Here is a 21,698-nt window from a genome sequence, read left to right on the forward strand (position 1 = left end):
CAGGTTCGATCCCAGATCGAGGAGCTAAGATCCCACATGCCTCGTGGCCAAAAAACCAAAAACATAAAACAGAAGCAGTATTGTAACTAATTCAATAAAGACTTTAAAAATGGCCCATATCAAAAAAAAAATCTTAAAAAAAAAAGGATGTTGACAGAGAACTATATTAACCATAATGGAAAAGAATATCAAAAAATAACTGAATCACTTTGCTGTACAGCAGAAATTAACACAACATTGTAAATCAACTATACTTCAACAAAAGAAGAAAACTCATCTAACTATGAGAAAAAAAAAAAGATGTTGGGGCAAAAAGAAGGCCAGCTATGGGAGGTTACCAGGGAAAGCATGGTAAACAAGGGTAAGGTTTATTATGCAGATTAAATCGGTGCCTTCTCCATTGATAAGAGTTCCTGGACATTTAGAGTCAACCTTCTCTTCCTAGTACAGAGAGGGAAACACCTTTACAAGCGATTTCCTTTGTAAAATGTACATGTCCCTTACAAAAGGGTAACTTCTACTCTGTTTTCAGAGCTTCTGCTGTTTCTTAAAATAATTGGTTCAAAACAATCCTTATGCCAAAGAGGCATATTTGGGGGTGGCAAGTTCTGCTATCCTTCACACCTCAAATTGATGAACAGGCATCCTTGAAAACAACTGAAATAAAAAGACATAAAAAGAGATCCATGGCTGGAGCGAGAATTGTCACTCATAATATGACACTGTAGATAGAAATAAGACATAATAGCTTCCATCTTTGTGTCCCCAGTCAAATGGCCTGAGAACATCCAAACCTGATTACAGCTACTGATTTGGAATCTACTGATTTTCAAGTAGGCAACTCGATGAGGAATACCGAGGGCATTCCTGTCCAACAGAATGTTTACAGTGATAGAAACCTGGAATATCCACTGTCAAACACTTGGAAGGTCAGCAGATGACGGACAAGTAAAGTCATCTCTCAGGCCATGGACTGATTGATCTGTCAATCAATCCATCCTTCCTTCCATCTCTCTCATCATGTAGTACCTGGCAAGTAGCTGCCCTGGCTATCCCCAGTCTTAGGAGTTAGTCTTTTTTCTTTTTAACTTTTTATTTTATATTGGAGTATAGTTGATTAACAATGTTGTGATATATCGTTTCAGATGTAGAGCAAACTGATTCAGTTATGTATATGCATGTATCTATTCTTTTTCAAATTCTTTTCCCATTTAGGTTGTTACATAATATTGAACAATAGTTCCCTGTGTTATACAGTAGGTCCTTGTTGGTTATACATTTTAAATATAGCACTGTGTACATGTTAATCCCAAACTCCCTAACTATCCCTTCCCCCAACCCTTCCCCCTGGTAAACATAAGTTTGTTCTTTAAGTCTGGGAGTCTGTTTCCGTTTTGTAAATAAGTTCATTTGTATCATTTCTTTTTAGATTCCTTTCTCTTTCTCTTTCTCTGTCTGACTTACTTCACTCAATATGACAATCTCTAGGTCCACCCATGTCGCTGCAAATGGCATTATTTCATTCCTTTTAATGGCTGAGTAATATTGCATTGTATATATGTACCACATCTTCTTCATTCCTTATGAGTTAATCTTTACATTAAATATTTAAAAGAATGGCTGGAGCTTCTATAACATGTACAGCAAGAGAGACTTTATGTTCCCTGATATCTCTGAGATTTCTTACAATTTCCAGCTGAATTAAAAATAACTTGTATCTCAAAAAAAAAAACCCAAACAAATAAATAAAATAGAAAACAAACAAAAAGAAATTTAAAAAAATCACTTGCATCCCTCCTCTCTTTTCCCCACCCTGCTTCAGCTCAAGTTAGAGCACAGCCCCTTTCCTTTTTAACCCAAGGTTCTTCTCCCATTGTGTAGTTGTGTAAGTAGAATTTACTCAAGATTTGGCATTAAGGTTGGGCTGCTTGTGACTGGCCAGTTTCGCATCTTGAGCCCCCTGGTGTCTGACCTTGTTGCTAGATCATTCCCTCCTCCCACCTCTTTCTCAGTCTTTCTCTCATCTCTCTTAATCCTTCTTTAGTCTATCCCATCAAGAGTTCATATTTTCTCCTATTTTTTAGCAAAGCAATTAACTTCTCTGTCTGACCATGTCTACAGGCTTCCTCTTTTATACACAGAGATGTCATCAAGATACTCTCTTAATCTCTTTTTTTAAAATCAATCAATCAATTAATTTTTGGCTGCGTTGGGTCTTTGTTGCTGCGTGCGGGCTTTCTCTGGTTGCGGAGAGCAGGGGCTACTCTTCGTAGTGGTGCACAGGATTCTCATTGCGGTGGCTTCTCTTGTTGCGGAGCACGGGCTCTAGGTGCACAGGCTTCAGTAGTTGTGGCACATGGGCTCAGCAGTTGTGGCACGTGGGCTCAATAGTTGTGGTGCACAGGCTTTGTTGCTCTGCGGCATGTGGAATCTTCCTGGACCAGGGCTCTAACCCGTGTCCCCTGCATTGGCGGGTGGATTCTTAACCACTGAGCCACCAGGGAAGTCCCTACTCTCTTAATCCTTGATGGTTCTCCCTCTAAGAGGAATTCCGCAGTTAACATTTAACATAATAAAAAACTTTCACCTACCCATCTATATCCATCTGTCTTTATTGTCATCCAGTCATCCCTCATTTATCTAATTGATCCATCCCCCTGCCAACACCTACACATTCATCCATTCACCCAGCTCTCAGCCTCTCTGCTTTTCACTGATTTCCTCCCATCCTCCTCCAGAGACCTAGAACATTCTGTATGGGAAGTTTCTTTCTCTCTGTTTTTTAAAGAGAAACTTATGCTTTGCAGAAATAACTATCAGCTGCCTTGAAATGATAAAGGGGAAATAGATAAGAGGTGCATTGCTGGGAATGAACTGTTATAATCTTTGCTTGGGCAAGGGAAGGGCAGATAAGACCCAAATTAGAATTAAGTGAACAAAGCCAAGTGAGGTTTGGGCCATTCACTGAAGGAGCTTGGCCAGGGGTGACATGTTCGCATATATCAAAAGTTAGGGTGTTGGTGGAAGTACACCCACAAAGCAAACACACCCACACTCACTCAGAAATACTTAATACTTTGAGTTTAGCTTGAATTCAGCCACACTCTCATTGTACTGATGACAATAGGACAGCTGATAATTAACCTGTGAACTATGACAGGATTATTTCTGAAAGTTGAATCCCTCAGCATGTTGCAGAGGTCCTATAATTGATGGATCACTAACAATGCTGCACTGTAAAAAAAAAGGTATGCTTGAATATATGTAGCATCTAATGTTTATATTATACATCAGGATTGTCTTAGATTTGCTAATTGTTCTTACTACTTTTCTTAATTGTGTTAAGTAGTTGAAAGTAACTTTTTAGCATTAGATACATAGGCCAAATTTGAAATACATTCCATTCTTCAAAACACTCCCCCTGGACCTGACAATGACCAATTATTGCTTTTTTTCTCTTTAGGCAGGGAAAGTTCTTCCGATTGGATACAGAGCTGCAAACTGCTTGACTGAAAAACTTCCCAGGGTGAGTGTTTTCAAAATGCATTTGTGTGAACATAAGATAAACAACGCTCAACATTCCTTCTGAGAGTTGCATAAATTTAATGTGGTCAATTTGGATTATTTTTACTGTATTTTGGGGCCTTCTATTGAGTTTGTCCGAGGAAGTGAAAATTCCAATCTTACAATTTCCAGCTCTACAAAAACTACTGGAGATTCCATTTATTTCGATGGGAAATAGTCATTTATGGTATGCTTCCTAACCTGGATACTTCTTGGTTATTTTCTAAATATAACTTTTAAAATATGTTGTTCATTTCCATTAAAACAATTTCAGGATGTTTCAATTTTTGGAGCTACAGATCCCCAGGTACTGATTAAACTCATGTAATGAAGGGTGTTCATTGATTGGTATAGATCAGTCTTGCTAATATCTAATCGACTGTACTTAATAATTCTATTTTCTTCTCTCCCTGTTGGTAGCTAATGACCCCACCTGAGGCAAAAAAATTTTTCAACTTCAGATATCCACCTGCTGGAGCCGAAAGAGTATTTTACGGCAGAGCAAATGATCCCCAAATTGCACCTTCTTTGACACATGGAATAAGATCTAAAATTTCAACACCGGTAACTTCTATTTTTCCCTGTGCATTATTCACTTACCAAGGTGAAAATGCACAAATGAGGTATTAGTGAAATATCTCCTTCCCACTCTTAATCTTGGGCAGTGAAAAAAATCCAAGCAGCAGCAGCCAAGAGGGTGAGTGTAGAAAAGTCGATGGTTTAAGCCACAGACTAATATTCTCCCCTCAGGTAATAAAAGCCAAGCTGCACTTAATTTTCTCACAGTAAAGAGAAGTGCTGTCAAGGTTTGTTAAAGCATGGTGAGGACAAAGGCTGGGTGATATTGCTGGAGATGCTAAGAGCACTTGTACATGCATTGTGTGCACGCAGGGTCTCGGTGTTACCTGCTACTGATTGAATGGACAGTCAAGGGTCAGAAGACCTGATCTTATACCTGGAGGGAGCTGGTGGGAAGCACGTGGCTCTTGCGCTTGTCATTCCTACTTTTCTGGAACCTTTGAGTCGAGTAACCAGGGAGTTGCCCTCATAAATGCTTTAGCCCCCATGAAAAGTCATGTTTAGACATGTCTAAGCTGCATAGCCCCAATTCTGATGGTTCATTTGAAGGTGAGCCAAGACAACGATCATGAAATGTTTTCCCACAATCATATTGTCTTCTCCCCAGCTATTGACTTTCAGACTTTTTTCCTTTTTTTTGGTTGTTACATCTTTGCTTTGTACGATTTCTTTAGGCAAAGGTACTGATCAACCCACAGCCTATTACAACCTTTCAACAGAAAATGAAAGATAAGAAGGAATCAGTATATTTTAGCAATCAACGGGCACCGTTAGGAAAATCTCATGATCAGACGCCAGGATTACCTAAAGGCTTGGATATACTCAGTATGACATTTGGGACGGCAGTCATCAGAGGTAGTGAAAATAAAGGGTGGGGAAGGAGTGATAAAATGTCTTCTTAGAAAATGGGATTAAATATCCTGTTGGGATTTATTTAGTGCTGGTGTAAATGTTGATTCAAGAATGAAAGATGGGAATCATAGCAAGAAAGTTACTCTCAGACCCAGAAACCTTAGAGTTGATGTATGTCAAGGCCGTAGGAGTTCAGGGTTTGGAGAGGAGATTCAGGGAGCAGAGTAGAGATGGTGTAAAGGCAGGAAAGAGACTCAGGGAAGTTGATGTTGGGACTAGCTGTGAGGGCTGCTATCTCTTTCCCCTGGACATCTATTTGTGTGTTTTATTTCCACCAAAGCCTCTAATGTGTTCATAACTCTTAATTCTTTAAAAAAAAATTTTTTGTATTGAAGTATAGTTGATGTACAATGTGTAAATTTCTGCTGTACGGCAAAGTGACTCAGTAATACACATATATACATACTTTTTTGTATTCTTCTCCATGATGGTTTATCTCAGGATATTAAATATAGTTCCCTGTGCTATACAGTAGGACCGTATTGTTTATCCATTCTATATATACCAGTTTGCATCTGCTAGCCCCAAACTCCCCATCCATCCCTCCTCCACCTCCGCTCCCCCTTGGCAACCACCAGTTTGTTCTCTAGGTCTGTGCATAACTCTTTAACTCTTTATGAAATTCTGTTTCATACAAAGACCACAAAACAGATAAGTTAGGTAAATGCTGTGTACAACACTCATTCATGAAGATCCATGATGTGTACACTTGCTTATTAACCGAACAGGCAGTATCAGAGCAGATTCCCCTCTCATCTTGAGAGGGAGTGGAGCAATCTTTCAACAAACGACTTAGAATAGAATTGGTCACAGGCCATTTTTTCTTCTGCAGCCCCAGCATCCTGCCACATTGTTGGGTGCTTTCCCTTTACACCTTCTCACATTTAGCCTTTTCTGGTCTCTTACCCTCTCCTTCCAGGGATCTTATTACAGGAAAACTCAAATTCCATCTTTTTTTCATCCTGCAGAGGAATTCGCTTCTTTCTTTGTCTTTCTGCAACCACTGAGGCTCTGCTCCAGGAACTTATCTTTTTTTCACCAAAATGTCCATTAGATTATTTTCCTTAACATAGTAACATCCGTTCTGGGGATAAATTATGCCTTTCTCTTGGAATGCAAAATGTGCAGTTGTACTTTAGTTTATCAGATCTAAAGTTAAAACCTGCTAAAATTTGAAACATGAAAAATGTATTTTAGAACAGATAAAATATCTTTTTTTTTCTTTTAAATAGGATTAAAAATTGTATTTAAGTACACCGGGCATTACAGAATTACAGTAATTATATCATAAATGCCATCAAGGATTACTTCATTTAATATGGAAAGTACTGTCTAGGTGTGCCTCATTTAAATATGTAATAGAAAGAATGTTCCAAAATGTGTATATGTGTATTAATAGGTGTAATGGTTCCCACATCAAAAAGAAGCACTGCTTTACAGGATTATTCTGAGTAGGGCTACCTTCTGGTATTCTTAACTGTTTACAGACCCCACTTCTTGGCAGAAAGTCCAAAAGAAAACATCTTAATGTATGTTGTTAGGTTGAAAGAGAAGAGTGAAATTGTAAATGGAATTATATTTGAAAATCATTACATGAAACAATAAAAACAAAATAATTCGCTGTATATAAAACCAGGGACCACCAGTCCTGGGAAAGCAGCTGTTCAACAAAGATCTTCTAGCTCTAGGTTTGGGAGCAGTAAGAAGAAGAATTTCTTTCTGATTCCAGTGATTTCCCTGGCACTTTGGGCTACTTTGAAGATGGATATTCACATCTAAACGGATTCAGGGTGTGTGCTGTTGTCTACAGCTGCCAAAATTTGCATCAAGGCTTCCCTACAGGGCATCAGGGTTTCTGAAACTGACTTGTGATTCAAATTTGCCTAGATCATCTTGGGAAGTCTGGAGCAAACTAAAATAAAAAGTATCCTGAGATCCTCAAAATTGGGAATTTAACTGGGCTTGGCATATAGCTCAGGACAACCAAAGTGGTTAACCAGTATGGAGTTCTTCAGAATTCTAGGGATTGAATCTGTTCAAGTGGGATCCTTAAGACAGTGACGCCTGGGCTATTCCTGTCTTTGGTGATAAATCTCTATGTATGTTGGCTTTTTACCCATGTAGCTTATGTAGTTAGCATACCAGTTTGTCATTTGCTCTAGTCAACTTAAATATGTTATAAAGAGCTGAAAAATGCCTTAAAACTGATTTCATTAATTCTTCCTTCAGAATTATCTGCTAGAGAGGTGGTGAATCCACCAAAATCCTATCAAGAAGTATTTGAAGAAGGACAGGCAGGACACGATCTGTATATTGTATCTCACGATGATTATTATGCAGGTAAGTCTCCTCCAGTGTAAAATGGGCCTGAGAATATGAGACTCAGATTTGTGAAGAAGAATAAGGGAGATGATGTGCTTAAAGTTAAAATGCCTGGCATATAATAGGTGATCAATAAATAATAACTTATTACTTATAAGGTTATAAACCCCAATACACTTATGCATTTTGTGTGTAAAATGTAGAAAGATATGTTTCATTAAAATGAAAAAAATAGCTAAGTAAGATTAAATGTTGGGTAGTCTAATCTTGTTTTTTATTCAAATAGTAGGATTATTCTAAGTGCTTCGCTTTACATGAGGAATATTAGATAATGGTCAAGCTCAGAAATTTTCGAGTCAGATCAAGTTCAAGGCCTAGCTTGTCCATTTATTATCTTTTAGACCTTGAATATTTTACTTATCACCATCTATTTTAAACATAGTGAGGGCTCAGTAACTATTATCATTATTATTATTATTATTATTATTATTATTATTATTATTATTAAGTGATCTTGACTAAAAGCCTTATTACTAGAATTATTCTATAGCATAACTAAAAGGCATTGGATGTTTAAGTGCTGTAAACTACAACTTAATTGTTGATGTGTGGGTGTTAAGTAGAATCTTGATCTAACAGAGGATTGACAATTCGACTCTGATACCTGTCCTGAGAAAGCCGATGGCCTGTGCATGATTCACGAACCAATCTGCATTAGTTAGAAGCAAGACTAGCCCTTCACTGCAGCACAAGACCCCTCTCTCCGTCCTTATTTCTTTACTTTTCTCCTCCACCGCCCCTTCACATCATACTCCTTCTGGGGCTTGTCTGCTATGCCCATTGATCTCCAGCTGCAGTCAGCCATTCCCTTCTCCCATGACCAGTCTCTGCTGGTTCCTTACACTGCCCGGTACACCCCGGTCCTGAGAAAATCTCCATCCTCCCACGGCTGCTTCCACCCCGCGCTTTTTCACAGCCTTGACAAGGCTTCTCTCCGTGTCTCCTCCGCCGCCACTTCCCTGGCTCTGTCCCTCCCTTTTTTTTCTTTAATATAAATTTATTTATTTTATTTTATTTATTTTTGGCTGAGTTGGGTCTTTGTTGCTGCGCGTGGGCTTCCTTTAGTGTTGGTGAGCGGGGGCTACTCTTTGTTGCGGTGCGCGGGCTTCTCATTGCGGTGGCTTCTCTTGTTGTGGAGCACGGGCTCTAGGCGCGTGGGCTTCAGTAGTTCTGGCACGCGGGCTCAGTGGTTGTGGCTTGCGGGGTCTAGAGCGCAGGCTCGGTAGTTGTGGCGCACAGGCTTAGCTGCTCTGTGGCATCTTCCCGGACCAGGGCTGGAACCCGTGTCTCCTTCACTGGCAGGCGGATTCTTAACTACTGCGCCACCAGGGAAGTCCCCTCTCTTTCTTCTTTTCCTCCTTTTAGTGTTCCTTTTCTTTATTCCTCCTTCCCTCCATTCCTCTCTTGTGAAAATATTTTATTCATTTTTGGAAAAGTTTAGCATCGATAGCACAGTCTAATCCAATGCCATTTAATTGTTTTAAGAAAGAACGATTTCAGTGAATATGTATATAGACACCCTTTACATGCATTTAGCATTTGGAGGAAAATTTGGAGGAAAATGAGTGTAGTTTTAAAAATTATTTATTTATTTACTTATATTGGCGTATAGTTGATTTACAATGTTGTGTTAGTTTCTGGTGTACAGCAAAGTGATTCAGTTATACATATGTGCAATCTTTTCCATTATGGTTTATCACAGTATATTGAATATAGTTCCCTGTGCTATACGATAGGACCTTGTTGTTTATCCATTCTGTATATAGTAGTTTGCATCTGCTAGTCCGAAACTCCCAGTCCAATTTTTTTTTTTAATATTTAGAAGACTCTAATGGACTATCACATGACTGAAATTACTTTCATTTGCTGATTTTTACAGAAGTTTCACTAGCCTCTTGAAAAGGAATAGAATCCAATCCTTTAAATATTTATTTTTTACTTTTTCCCTTTAATGAAAGCACTATTTTTTATTATAAAAATGTAATTGTAGAGAATGTAAATATCATGGAAAAATGAAGAAAAAGTAAATGTAACCTTGAAATCCCATTAGCCAGAGATAACTACGTTTGATATATTGAACATCTTTCTAACCCCCATCCACGGAGCTATCTTCAGTTAAATGTAACAATAATCTCCATGCTTTTGGAGAACCTGCTATATGCATTTAAAATTTTTTGCTTGAAATAGTATGTCAAGGGCATCATTCAATAACAATAACAACCTCTTTTAAATACACTTAATTTAAATTATTACTAAAGTAATAGATATTTTCTTTTATAAAATGCAGGTTGTATAGAAATATATGAAATGCAAAGAAAATCTCCTACAATTCCCAGTCTGCCATAAAAGATACTTTCATATATGTTTTTCTTTGCTCATTCATATATGAGTGTATGTGTTTGTTTTGCATCCTACTGTACACACTTCTTTTTTTCCCTTTTGCTTCCCCCCACTCCCCACATATGAAATTTCTTGGTTGTCTTTTCAGGTCAGTTATCAATATTGTATTTTTCAGGATTACCAAAATGTATTGTTTATATATCTTTGTGAATGTGATTTGTTTCCATAGGATACATTCCTAGATTTCTGAGCATCTGAAAATTTCACTCTTAGAGCCAAACTCTCCACCTGAATAGCTGCCCCAGTTTGCCCTCACAGGCACAGTGTATGAGAATGTCCATTTCCCTGTATCCTCCCCAATGGCGAGCTTTGCCAATCTTCTTTATTTTTGCTTAACTGAGGGTCGAATTATGACTGTGCGCTATTGTTTTTGCTTACATTATCTGGGTTACTGGTGAGGCTGAATATCTTTTCTCCATCATTTTATAAACTTTTAGCTGATCTCTAGTTTCAGTCTTACTTTCTTATCTACAAATAGAAAACTAATACCACATCATGACTTGAAAAAAGTACAGTACTAGATCTTAAAAATAAATACCTCCCTGTTGGGTTCTCAGCTCTCTATCACCCTTTGAATGTCTCTAATATGAGATAAGTGATTATAAAGAAATATGAAGGTTGTAACGCAAATCTCAGTGAGAGCAAGTATAAAACACCAATCTCTCAAATCTTAGCATAGCTTAAAGCACCACTGGGGTCACAAAGCCTTGCAGTACCTCCCCTGATCTTCAGGATTTCTTTAACATTGATGGGGCCTGAATTTTTCATCAGTTATATGTCTTTCTCCTACATCATTTTTCTACTTACTTTCCAAATATTAACACAAGGAACCCTTGTTCCACCAGTCTCCCAGCTCACATGGGAGAATGCCTCTGTCATCTGTAGCCAAATGTGTGCAGTTTCCTGCTCTGTGACAGTTCCATTCTTTTTCCCACTCTCATTTTCATTGTCAATGAGAACATCATGTGCTTCTTGCACAAAGTTGTGTTGCTTAAGTCAGAAGTCTTTCCTTTTCTTTTCTTAGGAGAAGCAAAGCACCGAAAGTATAACCCATCAAGTTTTCATAGATTTAACTTGTATGGGATCCCAACACCACATTTTAATGATGGACGAAACATGGCAAAAACTTTACGTTGGCTTCACGAACTACAAATGTAAGTTTAAGTATATTGTGTCTTGGAACAAGTGTTAGATATATGGCATATGGACTTGAAAGTTTATTATGTTTATTTTTTGAAAAGGTAATGCAGTGACATGGTTCAAACATAAAAGTAATACAAAAAGATACACAGTGATATGTCTTCTAAACTGTCCAGTTCCCCCAGAGATAACCATGATACTGTCTTTTTGTTGTTGGGTTTTTTTCTGTTTGATTTTTTGTTTGTTTGTTTTTGACCGTGTGGCTTGCAGGATCTTAGTTCCCACAGCAGGTATAGAACCTAGGCCCCCTGCAATGGAAGTGCAGACTCCTAACCACTGGACTGCCATGGAATTCCCTGTATGTGTGTGTTTGTGATTCTAAAGTTATTTCATGTCTTTTCAGCAGATTGGAAGACATACATGAATGTATTTAATCTATGGGATCAACCCTACTATGTTTCTTAAAGATAGTGGGCTTTCAAGTCTCTACAAAGACAATCATGTCACATATAATTGACCTGTCATTTATCATTCAGCTTTGTTTAATAGTTATTTGGGCACCTGAGCATCTGACTTAACTCTCACAAACTGTGACCTTTTTACACCTGCATTCTACATTTTGACTACTTTCCTAAGAAATTAAAATAAGGTTCCTTAGTTTTTCATTCCCTGTCTTATATTTTATATCTAAACCAACAAACAAAAAACCTATATTTCCTACTATGTTTAAAAAATCAGAAGATTGAAAATACTGAGGTACTGGGTTGAATGGTGGCCCCCAAAGATGTCCATGTTCTAATTCCCAAAACCTATGAAGGTTATATTATATGGGAAAAGGGTCTTTGTAAATGCAATTAAGTTAAAGATCTTGAGATGAAGAGATCATTCTGGATGATCTGGGTGGGCCCTAAATCCAATGACAAGTGTCCTTATAAGGGAAAGGCAGAGGGAGGTTTGAGATAGAAAAGCAGAAGACATTCAGAGGAGAAGAAGGTGATGTGAAGATGGAGGAGGCTGGAATGATGTGACAGCAAGCTAAGGAAGGGCAAAAAAAAAAAAAAAAAAAAAAATGCCAACAGCCTCCAGATGTTGGAAGAAGCAATGAACAGATTCTCCCCTAGAGCCTTTGGAGGGAATGCAGCCTTGCTGTCACCTTGATCTCAGACTTCTGGTCTCTAGAACTGCGAGAGAATACATTTCTATTGTTTTAAGCCACAAGTTCATGGTCATTTGTCTAGCACCCACAGGAAACGAATATACTGGGCTTGCATTTCTATACATCAATGGTGGGGTGGATTTGCTTTGCTCTCTGCCCTCTTTATTTTTTTATTTTTATTTTTTTAGTTTATAACTTTTTTTTTTTTTTTAAATTTATTTATTTATTTATTTATGGCTGTGTTGGGCCTTCGTTTCTGTGCGAGGGCTTTCTCTAGTTGTGGCAAGCGGGGGCCACTCTTCATCGCGGTGCACGGGCCTCTCACTATCGTGGCCTCTCTTGTTGCGGAGCACAGGCTCCAGACGCACAGGCTCAGTAATTGTGGCTCACGGGCCCAGCTGCTCCACGGCATGTGGGATCTTCCCAGACCAGGGCTCGAACCCGTGTCCCCTGCATTGGCAGGCAGATTCTCAACCACTGCGCCACCAGGGAAGCCCAGTTTATAACTTTTTAAAAATTAATTTTTATTGGAGTATAGTTGATTTACAATGTGTTGGGACTTCCCTGGCCGTCCACTCCGAGCTTCCACTGCAGGGGTTGCAGGTTCGATCCCTGGTCAGGGAACTGAGATCTCACATGCCACACAGTGCGGCCAAAAACAAAACCAAAAAAAAAACAAAAAAACAAAACAAAACAAATACAATGTTGCATTACTTTCTGCTGTACAGCAAAGTGAATCAGTCATACATGTACATCTATCCACTCTTTTTTAGATTCTTTTCCCATATAGGTCATTACAGTGTATTGAGTAGAGTTCCCTGTGCTCTACAGTAGGTCCTTGTTGTTTATCTATTTTATATACAGTAGTGTGTATAAGTCAATCCCAATCTTCCAATTTATCCCTCCCCCCCATTTCCCCTTGGTAACCATAAGTTTGTTTTCTACATCTGTGACGTCATTTCTGTTTTGTAAATAAGTTCATTTGTACCATTTTTTATGCCCTCTGCCCTCTTTAAAGGATACACTGGCCCTCCAAGTTTCCATAGACCCCAGGGGTGCACACAGAATTTGCACATTCCCACAGGCACCCACCTACCTCGCTCAGGTGGCAAACCCGTAGGTTTGCCTGTCTGGTCGCTGAAATAACAGTTCCTAGTTATAGAGGCCAAATGCTTAGTACTTTATATATGATTAATTTAATCCTACCAACACCTCTGTGAGGTAGGTGTACTATAATTTTTTGGGGGGGGGGGTTTGGAAAAGTTTATTCACTGAACCTATCTATGAAACAGAAACAAAATCAGGGGCACAGAAAATAGACTGGTGGTTGCCAAGGGGGTGAGAGGATGGGAGAGGGTAGGACTGGGGGTTTGGGATTAGCAGATGCAAACTGGTATGTACAGAATGGATAAACAACAGGGTCCCACTGTACAGCACAGGGAGCTATATTCAACATCCTGTGATAAACCGTCATGGAAAAGAATATGAGAAAGAATGTATATATATGCATAACTGAGTCACTTTGCTATACAGCAAACTAACAACACTGTAATTCAACTATACTTCAGGTGTACTCTAAGTTTTAGCCTTTCCATTTTACAGATGAAGAAACTGAAGTACAGAGAAGTGAAATCATTTGCCCAATATCACGCAGTTGAGAAATACTAGGGGTAGGGACGAAACCCTGGCAGTGTGTCTCCAGGGGCTGCCTTCAACCACTACACCAGGGGTATAGGCACTGGATTCTGTGATCACAGGCCTGAAATTTTGATTTCCATTCTTCTCCCACTCCCTTATTATATGAGTTTCTGATACTTGAATTATTGAAAACAATAATGTTCAAACACAAACACAGAAGAAATTCTTTCAATATTATACTAAACCCATATGAGATAGTTTTTCTTTAGGGTACAGAAGAAGAGCTTATAAAACAAATATTCATTAATTTATCACTATTAAAGTTGTTAAAACATACATAAAGGAAAACATGAAGAAATAATTTAAGTATTTCACTAGATATTTATAATTAAATATAACATAGAAATTGATACTTAAAAGAAGGTGACAAATATGGTTTATCCACTTCTGAAAGCATAGAAATATTAAACCTACTATCCATTTCTTAAAGATATGAAATAAACATATTCACAAGGTGGTCCTTAAGAAGGTCCTAAGAGCAGAGCTTTTGGGTCCTTAACAAGCACATATTTATCAATGATTTGGGATAGTCATAGAAAAACACACTGAATTTATAAAAGCAGGCCATATGCAGGGTGCATGTCCCACCAACTTGTCTCTACCCACAAGGAAACATCATTTATGGAACACTGTTTTATTTGATCATTCTTTCCGTATTTCGAAACTTAGTTGGAAAATTATTGCTGAAATGATAGATTCTTTATTCCCTTGATTTGTTGTATTTCAAAAAGGACTCACTACTTCATTCTTCAGTGTGATTTCTATTATAAACTTGGAGTGAAGTATATTCATTTACATCTCTTTTTTTTGTTCCTATTTTCTTCTTTTTTTGTCTTTATTTTTTAATTGAAGAATAGTTGATTTACAATGTTGTGTTAGTTTCAGGTGTACAACAAAGTGATTTATTTATTCATATATATATAAATTTAATCTTTTTCGGATTCTTTTCCATTCTAAGTTATTAGAAGATATGCAGTATAGTTCCCTGTGCTATACAGGGACTACTGTATAGCACAGGGCCTACTGTATAGCACAGGGAACTATATTCCCTGTTATATATATTGGTTATCTATTTTATATATAGTAGTGTGTATCTGTTAATCTCAAACTCCTAATTTATCCCTCCCCCACCTTCCCCCTTGGTAACCATTAGGTTTGTCTTCCATGTCTGTGAGTCTTATTCTGTTTTGTTTACATCTCGCTTTGATATGCACTATTTTAACATAAATTTGGTTTACTCTTAACTTTTCAGAGTTATTAGGGATATATACTTTTAAGGAATATATTTCCTCCATAAAACTACCTCTATCTATATTCTGTTTATGACCTTTGGTCTGAAGAATCAGTTACAATGTTGAAATGGGAGTGCGTGTGTGTGTGTGTGTGTGTGTGTGTATGTGTCTGAATGAAACAATTGATTGGCACACAGAGACTTTACTCTGAGTTGGTTAGTGGATACTGTGAGGTGTGTAATGATGTTACAGTTATTGATACTCTGACATACTTGGCTGCTCACAAATACTTCCCGATTCTCCCAGAAACATAACCCAGGCACTTTTAGGCTGAGAAGCGTAGGCTCCATGACTTAGAATCGTTACCTTTACGATCCAGGCATGTTCCTAATCATGCCCCTTGGAGCTGGTTTTATTTATTTATTTTTAAAAATAAATTTTATTTTATTTATTTTTTATTTTTGGCCGCGTTGGGTCTTCGTTGCTGCATGCGAGCTTTCTCTAGCTGCGGCCAGCAGGGGCTACTCTTTGTTGCGGTGCACGGGCTTCTCACTGAAGTGCCGTCTCTTTGTTGCAGAGCACGGGCTCTAGGCGCGTGGGCTTCGGGGCTCCGTAGTTGTGGTTCTCGAGCTCTAGAGAGCAGGCTCGGTAGTTGTGGCGCACGGGCTTAGTTGCTCCGCGGCATGTGGGAATCTTCCTGGACCAGGGCTCGAACCTGTGTCCTCTGTATTGGCAGGTGGATTCTTAACCACTGTGCCACCAGAGAAGTCCTTGGAGCTGGTTTTAGATTGTCAACTTTATTTGTTCAAATTACAGCCCTTAAACTGCCTCTGATTTATTCTGACTTTACCCATATTGTTCTTTTTCTCCCTTTTTGAACTAATGGGAAGTAAATGAAGAAATAAAAAATGAATTACTTTATATTTCATCTTTTGTTTCTCCACAGAGTGTCACTCTTCTCCAGAAATTTATTCAACTCCATATTTCTCCAGTACAGGAAATAGTTTTAAAAGCAAATGGAATCTAAGAGTTTAATGTTCATTGTTTTTAGTCTTAGCAAAACAATAATTTATTAATTTTAATGTTATTAAATAGCGGTGTTGTAATTTTGCAGTTCTCAAAAGAAATTCTTACTCATTTAATCACAGTGATAGAAGTAATGAAATTATATTACAGAAAATTGGCAAAATAAAATCACCCGTAATCCTGTCACCTTAATTCAACCTTTATTATCTTTTTAATCTATTCCTTTCTAGTGTGGCTTCCTGTGTTGATTTTTGCATAGCTTTAATCAGAGTGCAATACCATTTTATATCCTGGTTTTTCGCTTAACATAAAATAATTTTATATTGCTGTGTATTCTAAATAACCAACATTTTGAATGCACACAGAGTGTGTTCTTGTTAATACGACATGATTAATCACCCTCCAGGATTGAACATTTAGATTCTTTTTTTTTTTCCCATCGTAGACAGTGAGGCTACAAGCATTTTTATAAATGTAACTTCTTTTCACACTTAAATATGTGGATTATCTCCTTATGATTGGTTTTCAGATGTGGATAAAAGAGGATGAACATTTTTATGCTCTTTGAATCATGTTACCAAATTATTTCCAAAAGGATTATAGCAATTTGCACTCGCAATCTACAAGTGTTTTACCATACTTTTTGCCAATGTTAGATATTCTCTTTCTTTGTCTCTCATCTCTCTCTCTCTCTCTCTCTATGTGTGTGTATATATATATATATATATATATATATATTTATGTACTGTGTTAAAAGTGGTACTTTGTTGTTCTTTTATCTTATATTTCTTTTATTACTGGAGAGTATTATAATTTCTCCATATATTTGCTTACTAGATTTGAGTTATTTGTTTATATCCTTTGGTTATTTATTTCTTTGATGCTTACTTTTCTGTTAGCAATTTTAGGAGTTACACTTATAAGAATGATATTAACACTTTTTGTTTACTGAAAAAATTTTTGTTTGCTTGTCTTATTCTTTAATCAAAATTTTATATTCTATTATAAACTTATCTTTATAATAGAATATACATGATAGAAGAATGAACACATAAAGCTTTCTTATTATCATATCATTTCTTTTGAAACTGGATTTATTTTTTGATGACCCAAATGATACTATGGTATTCCTCACCATATGTATATTTGGTAGCCAAGAATACTTTAGGTAATACAGATACCTGACAATTTTCTAATTTTATAGGAAAAGAGGAGCTAAGGTTGTATCCAAGAGAGTTGATGATTTCAAAGAAAAATTTCAACATAAACTTGGAAGAATTTTAGATCCGTAAGTTCATGATTAACTTAGAATTGAAAATGGTTTTGGATCAAATTTACAAACTACTCTTGTGGTAAATTTTGGTTTGTGTTCTATTAGGTTCTATCTATTAAATGAGAATCATTCTTTTGCGTTAATCAGGGAACTCTTGTTAGCCTCTATAGCGCTTGGGGTTCCAGGAAAGTATTGAGTCTCCAAAATGGACACGGCATTTGGAGAACAGGGTGGAAGAATTTTGTGTAAAGCTTTATTTCTGGGATCTCAGAAATTTAACTTATTGCATTAATTTTCCTCTCTCTTCCCTGCCCCCCCCAGCCCCCCATATATATGTATGTACTTCCATAATTCTGCTTTGAGTATGTTCTGTTTTTTTCTTTTTCAGTCTGGACTTTTTCACTGGAAGTCAGTGAAAGCATTCAGCCATTGCTAATGCAAGTGGGAGATTAGGAAAAAGATCTGTTGGAGAACTTCTGTTTGATTCTCATAGTTTGGTTATAGGAGAAAATATAGGCGATTAAAAACATATGGCAAACATATTTTAAATTCCAGGGATGCCATGTGGTGGGAATTTTCACTAAAGGATTTGTTTTCTTTGATAGCATTGCAGAAACAATGAATGTTCCCCCAGACCACACATTTGGGGCTTGTCTCCGTCCTGAGGAGTATGGTAAATATACAAACTTTCTTCTTAAAAAACAAACAACAAAATCCCCCCCCACCCCCCAAATCATGCAGTTAAGTTCACCATCTCCTTCTCTCAAAGCTTCTAATTTTAATGGCTTAAAATATTACATTAACAGTAAAGAGAACAATTTGTAGCACAAGAAAGAAACAAAATTTTCATATTATATTTGAAATAGGAACAGTTTAAAACCCTTGTAATGAATTCCTTAAGTGTATTTAAGGCTCAGAATTTTATTTAGAAAATAAATAAGGCCAGTATTAAACAAGCCAAAGTGAAGTGAGGCAGCTTTTTAATGAATTCCAATATTGTACTAGGCCCTTGTTACGCAAAATGTGGTTGCAGATGGGCAGTGTTGGTGTCCCCTGCAAGGTTCTTAGAAATGCAGAATCTCAGGCTCCACCCCAGACCTACTGAATCAGAAACTGCATTTTAACAACATTCCCAGATGAACTGTAGGGACATTCAAGTTCCAGAAAGCACTGTACTCTACAACCACATACTTAAGAACTACTCTTTCCACCAGCCAATCAATTAATCAACCTATAAAGTGGCAGAAGAAACTTCCCAGGATTTTGTCTTTAGTGCTAAGGGATCTAAACAACAGACTTCCCAAGGGAAAACTATGCCAAAACTTATCAGCATTGGGCTGTATTTTGCTGGTTTTCAAAATACAGTCTGCAGTCTACCTGCATTAAAATCACCCAGAGAGTTTATTAAATATGCAGGTTCCTGGGACCCATGCTCATATATTCTCACGTACACTAAACTTTAAGAACTGCTACTAAAAATGTGTTAAAGTCTACTCACTGACAAATAAAATAAATATTTACTGAGCTTCTGCAACATGGTGTTTCAGAGCACCATGAATCATCACATTAGGAGATTATATTTTGGTTCTGTTTTTAGATCAACTGTTACATGTTTAATGGATGCCTGCCCATCTTAGAGGCTCTTCATACCTCTAGGAGTGGGTAAGGGATGATTTAGGAAACCCATCAGTTAGTCTGAAATACAAGTAGATAATCATGCCCAGCTGCCTACTTGAGGGCAGGTTCATGCTGGTTGGCACCCCATCTTGCTGTCTGTTGGATTCTTGGGGTCTAGCGCACAGTGCATTGTTTTCCCCGGTATCTATAGCATGAATCAATGAATCTAACACATAGTTTATCATGTTGACAATTAGGCAACATTGACAAATTTCCTAATAGTTGAGCTACGTTATCCTTAAAAGTTGAATGATAAGATAGAGCTATAAAATGAAAAAGAAGGACACTGACATTAATTGTTTAAAAAATGTGACAGTATTGGCCTTGGCACTGTACAGCGTAACTGTGAAAGGGGACTGTCAGCCCTCTCTAGACTTTTCGTGGAGCTCATGGACGGACACAGATTAACCCCAGTGGCCTTTTGTGTCTACTATTGGGGTTAACTAGCAGCATCTATTTCGTGGAAAGCTTCAGGGTCTGCCTGCTTCTGAGAACATATTGGTTTCTTTACTGGGCCTGGATTGCTCCCTTACCCTTACTTAGGGAAAGAAAGGCAACTGCACAAAGAATGCCTCATCCCTCAGGCCTGGGGTTGTTGGTTATGTTACGATGCTTCCAGGAAGAGTGCAAAGGCTGTGTCCAGCTCCCAGAATGCACCAGGGCAGAGGCGATGTGAAGGAGAATCATGGGCAGTTGTGCATCATGGGAATTGGTTGCAGGCAGGGTGCAACTGAGGAGCAGGCGTGGCTTTTCTGATGTCCCTGGTGTGGTAGCGAGGTCATGGTTCTCTCTCTTAGGGCCACAGTTTATACTCCTGATTTCAGCTCTTTAGTGGTGGCTCTTGAGTAGTTGTCAGTGATTTTTCATGAGCTTCATAAATATTCTCTCAGGGCCAGGCCAGAAGAGGGCATCAGCGTACCTCTCATCCACTAGGCAGTCATACCTGGTAAGGTTGTGCTGGGAAAACCAGGTAGAGTTGGAGATACCACCATTCAAATGGTTATTTTTGGATGTTAATGGAGAGGGAAGGCCTCTCAAGATAAAAAAAAACTCAACCAAGAGCCATCTTTTGGAAGAGTTGAGGTGGGGGGAGGTCCTTATACAGAGCAGCCCCCCAGAGGATTGACATCAGGGGAAGGAATGTGGAAGAGAAAAGGAAGTTACACTTATTTGTCAAAAATCACCCCTAACTACTTTGATTTCCTCTCGCAGAGCCTTACCTGGGTTTTGCCTACGTTAGGATGGTCTGATAGTAGCTGATCCCATTTCAGATGATCTTGTTCTGAGGCACTTGCCCAGTTCCTGGAACCAGCACTGGTTGTGGGCTTTTCACCCATACTTAGGGTCTACCCTTAAAAAGAAGGCTTTTATCAGAATATGCAGGATTAACTCCTGATTTTATAATAAACTTAGAGTGCTACGAGTACTTATTAAAAGAGACCCTTGACAGAGCCTAATAATATAGGGCCTTGTACAAAGTAGGTGTGAATATTAGTTGCCTTGAACTGCAACCAATGTTGCAATTTATTCTTTTTTCAATTTTTAAAAATTGAAGTATAGTTGATTTACAATGTTCGTGTTAATTTCTGCTGTACAGCAAAGTTATACATACATATACATATACATTAAAAAAATTCTTCTCCTTTATGGTGTATCATAGGCTGTTGAATATACTGCCCTGTGCTATATAGTAGGACTTTGTTGTTTATCCATTGTATATATAATAGTTTGCATCTGCTAACCCCAAACTCCCAGTCCTTCCCTCCCCCAACCCCTTCCCCCTTTGGCAACCACCAGTCTGTTCTCTATGTTTGTGAGTCCTGTTTCATAGATAGGTTCATTTGTGTCATATTTTAAATTCCACATATAAGTGATATCATATGGGCTTTGTCTTTCTCCTTCTGACTTACTTCACTTAGTATGATCCTCTGTAGTTTGCAACCATCAATGTTGCAATTTAAATTAACCTACCCAGGATATCACAGCCAACTGCCAGCATGACCCCTGTCGCAAGAAAGCAGGAAGGGAGGGGTATAAGCCAGGGGAAAAAGAACAGAGGCAGAAGGTTTCTTCTGGTGACATCCACCAAGCCATCACATCTGAAGCAACATGGTCAACTCTGGTCTGATCTGTGTCACCATTAACATCCAAGGAATGGGGGTTTAGAGGTAGTGTATTTGTACTTTCTTTGTGTCATAATTCAGGAAAGTTCCTTTAAGTCATGAAAGAAAAGTGGAAGCAAGGGCCGGGTCTTGGCGGTGGTAGCAGGTGGATTGGAGGGGGTTATTGCTTGGGGTTGTGGGTCAGGACGCACTTAATGGACTGTGGATGGAGGTCTCTGTGCTGGTAATAGTGTAGGGGAAGCAGGACAGAAATGGGGGACTTTGGTATGCGGACTGAAGGCAGACTGGAAACTCACATTAGGAAGGAGTAGGGAACTTGTGTCCAGTTTTTACAAGGTTTCCCAGACATTTAGTCAACCCCGAGGCACACAGAGTGACTCCCACGTGGAATCAGCCCCAGCTTTCAGATCCTCAGCCTTGTAGACAAATATCTGCTAAGAGGGTGTCAGTCAAGGACTTTGCTGTCTTAGGAAAGGATTTGACAGCTGAGTGGGCTCATGATTCCCCCATAAATTTCATTTTTTCAGATTTTTTTC

General features: G+C 38.2%; 1 protein-coding gene across 1 annotated transcript in view; it reads left to right on the forward strand.

Moving 5' to 3' along the window:
- The window catches only part of EFHB (EF-hand domain family member B), a 47,927-nt gene that overhangs the window by 11,353 nt on the left and 14,876 nt on the right, over positions 1-21,698 (forward strand). The window contains exons 2-8 of the mRNA XM_057545661.1: positions 3,464-3,526; positions 3,985-4,128; positions 4,818-4,998; positions 7,285-7,395; positions 10,862-10,991; positions 17,294-17,377; positions 17,968-18,035. Of these exons, the coding sequence (XP_057401644.1) occupies positions 3,464-3,526; positions 3,985-4,128; positions 4,818-4,998; positions 7,285-7,395; positions 10,862-10,991; positions 17,294-17,377; positions 17,968-18,035 (781 nt within the window). The remainder of the gene's footprint in view (positions 1-3,463; positions 3,527-3,984; positions 4,129-4,817; positions 4,999-7,284; positions 7,396-10,861; positions 10,992-17,293; positions 17,378-17,967; positions 18,036-21,698) is intronic.

This window comes from Balaenoptera acutorostrata, chromosome 4, assembly GCF_949987535.1.
Source record: "Balaenoptera acutorostrata chromosome 4, mBalAcu1.1, whole genome shotgun sequence".
Taxonomy (NCBI): domain Eukaryota; kingdom Metazoa; phylum Chordata; class Mammalia; order Artiodactyla; family Balaenopteridae; genus Balaenoptera; species Balaenoptera acutorostrata.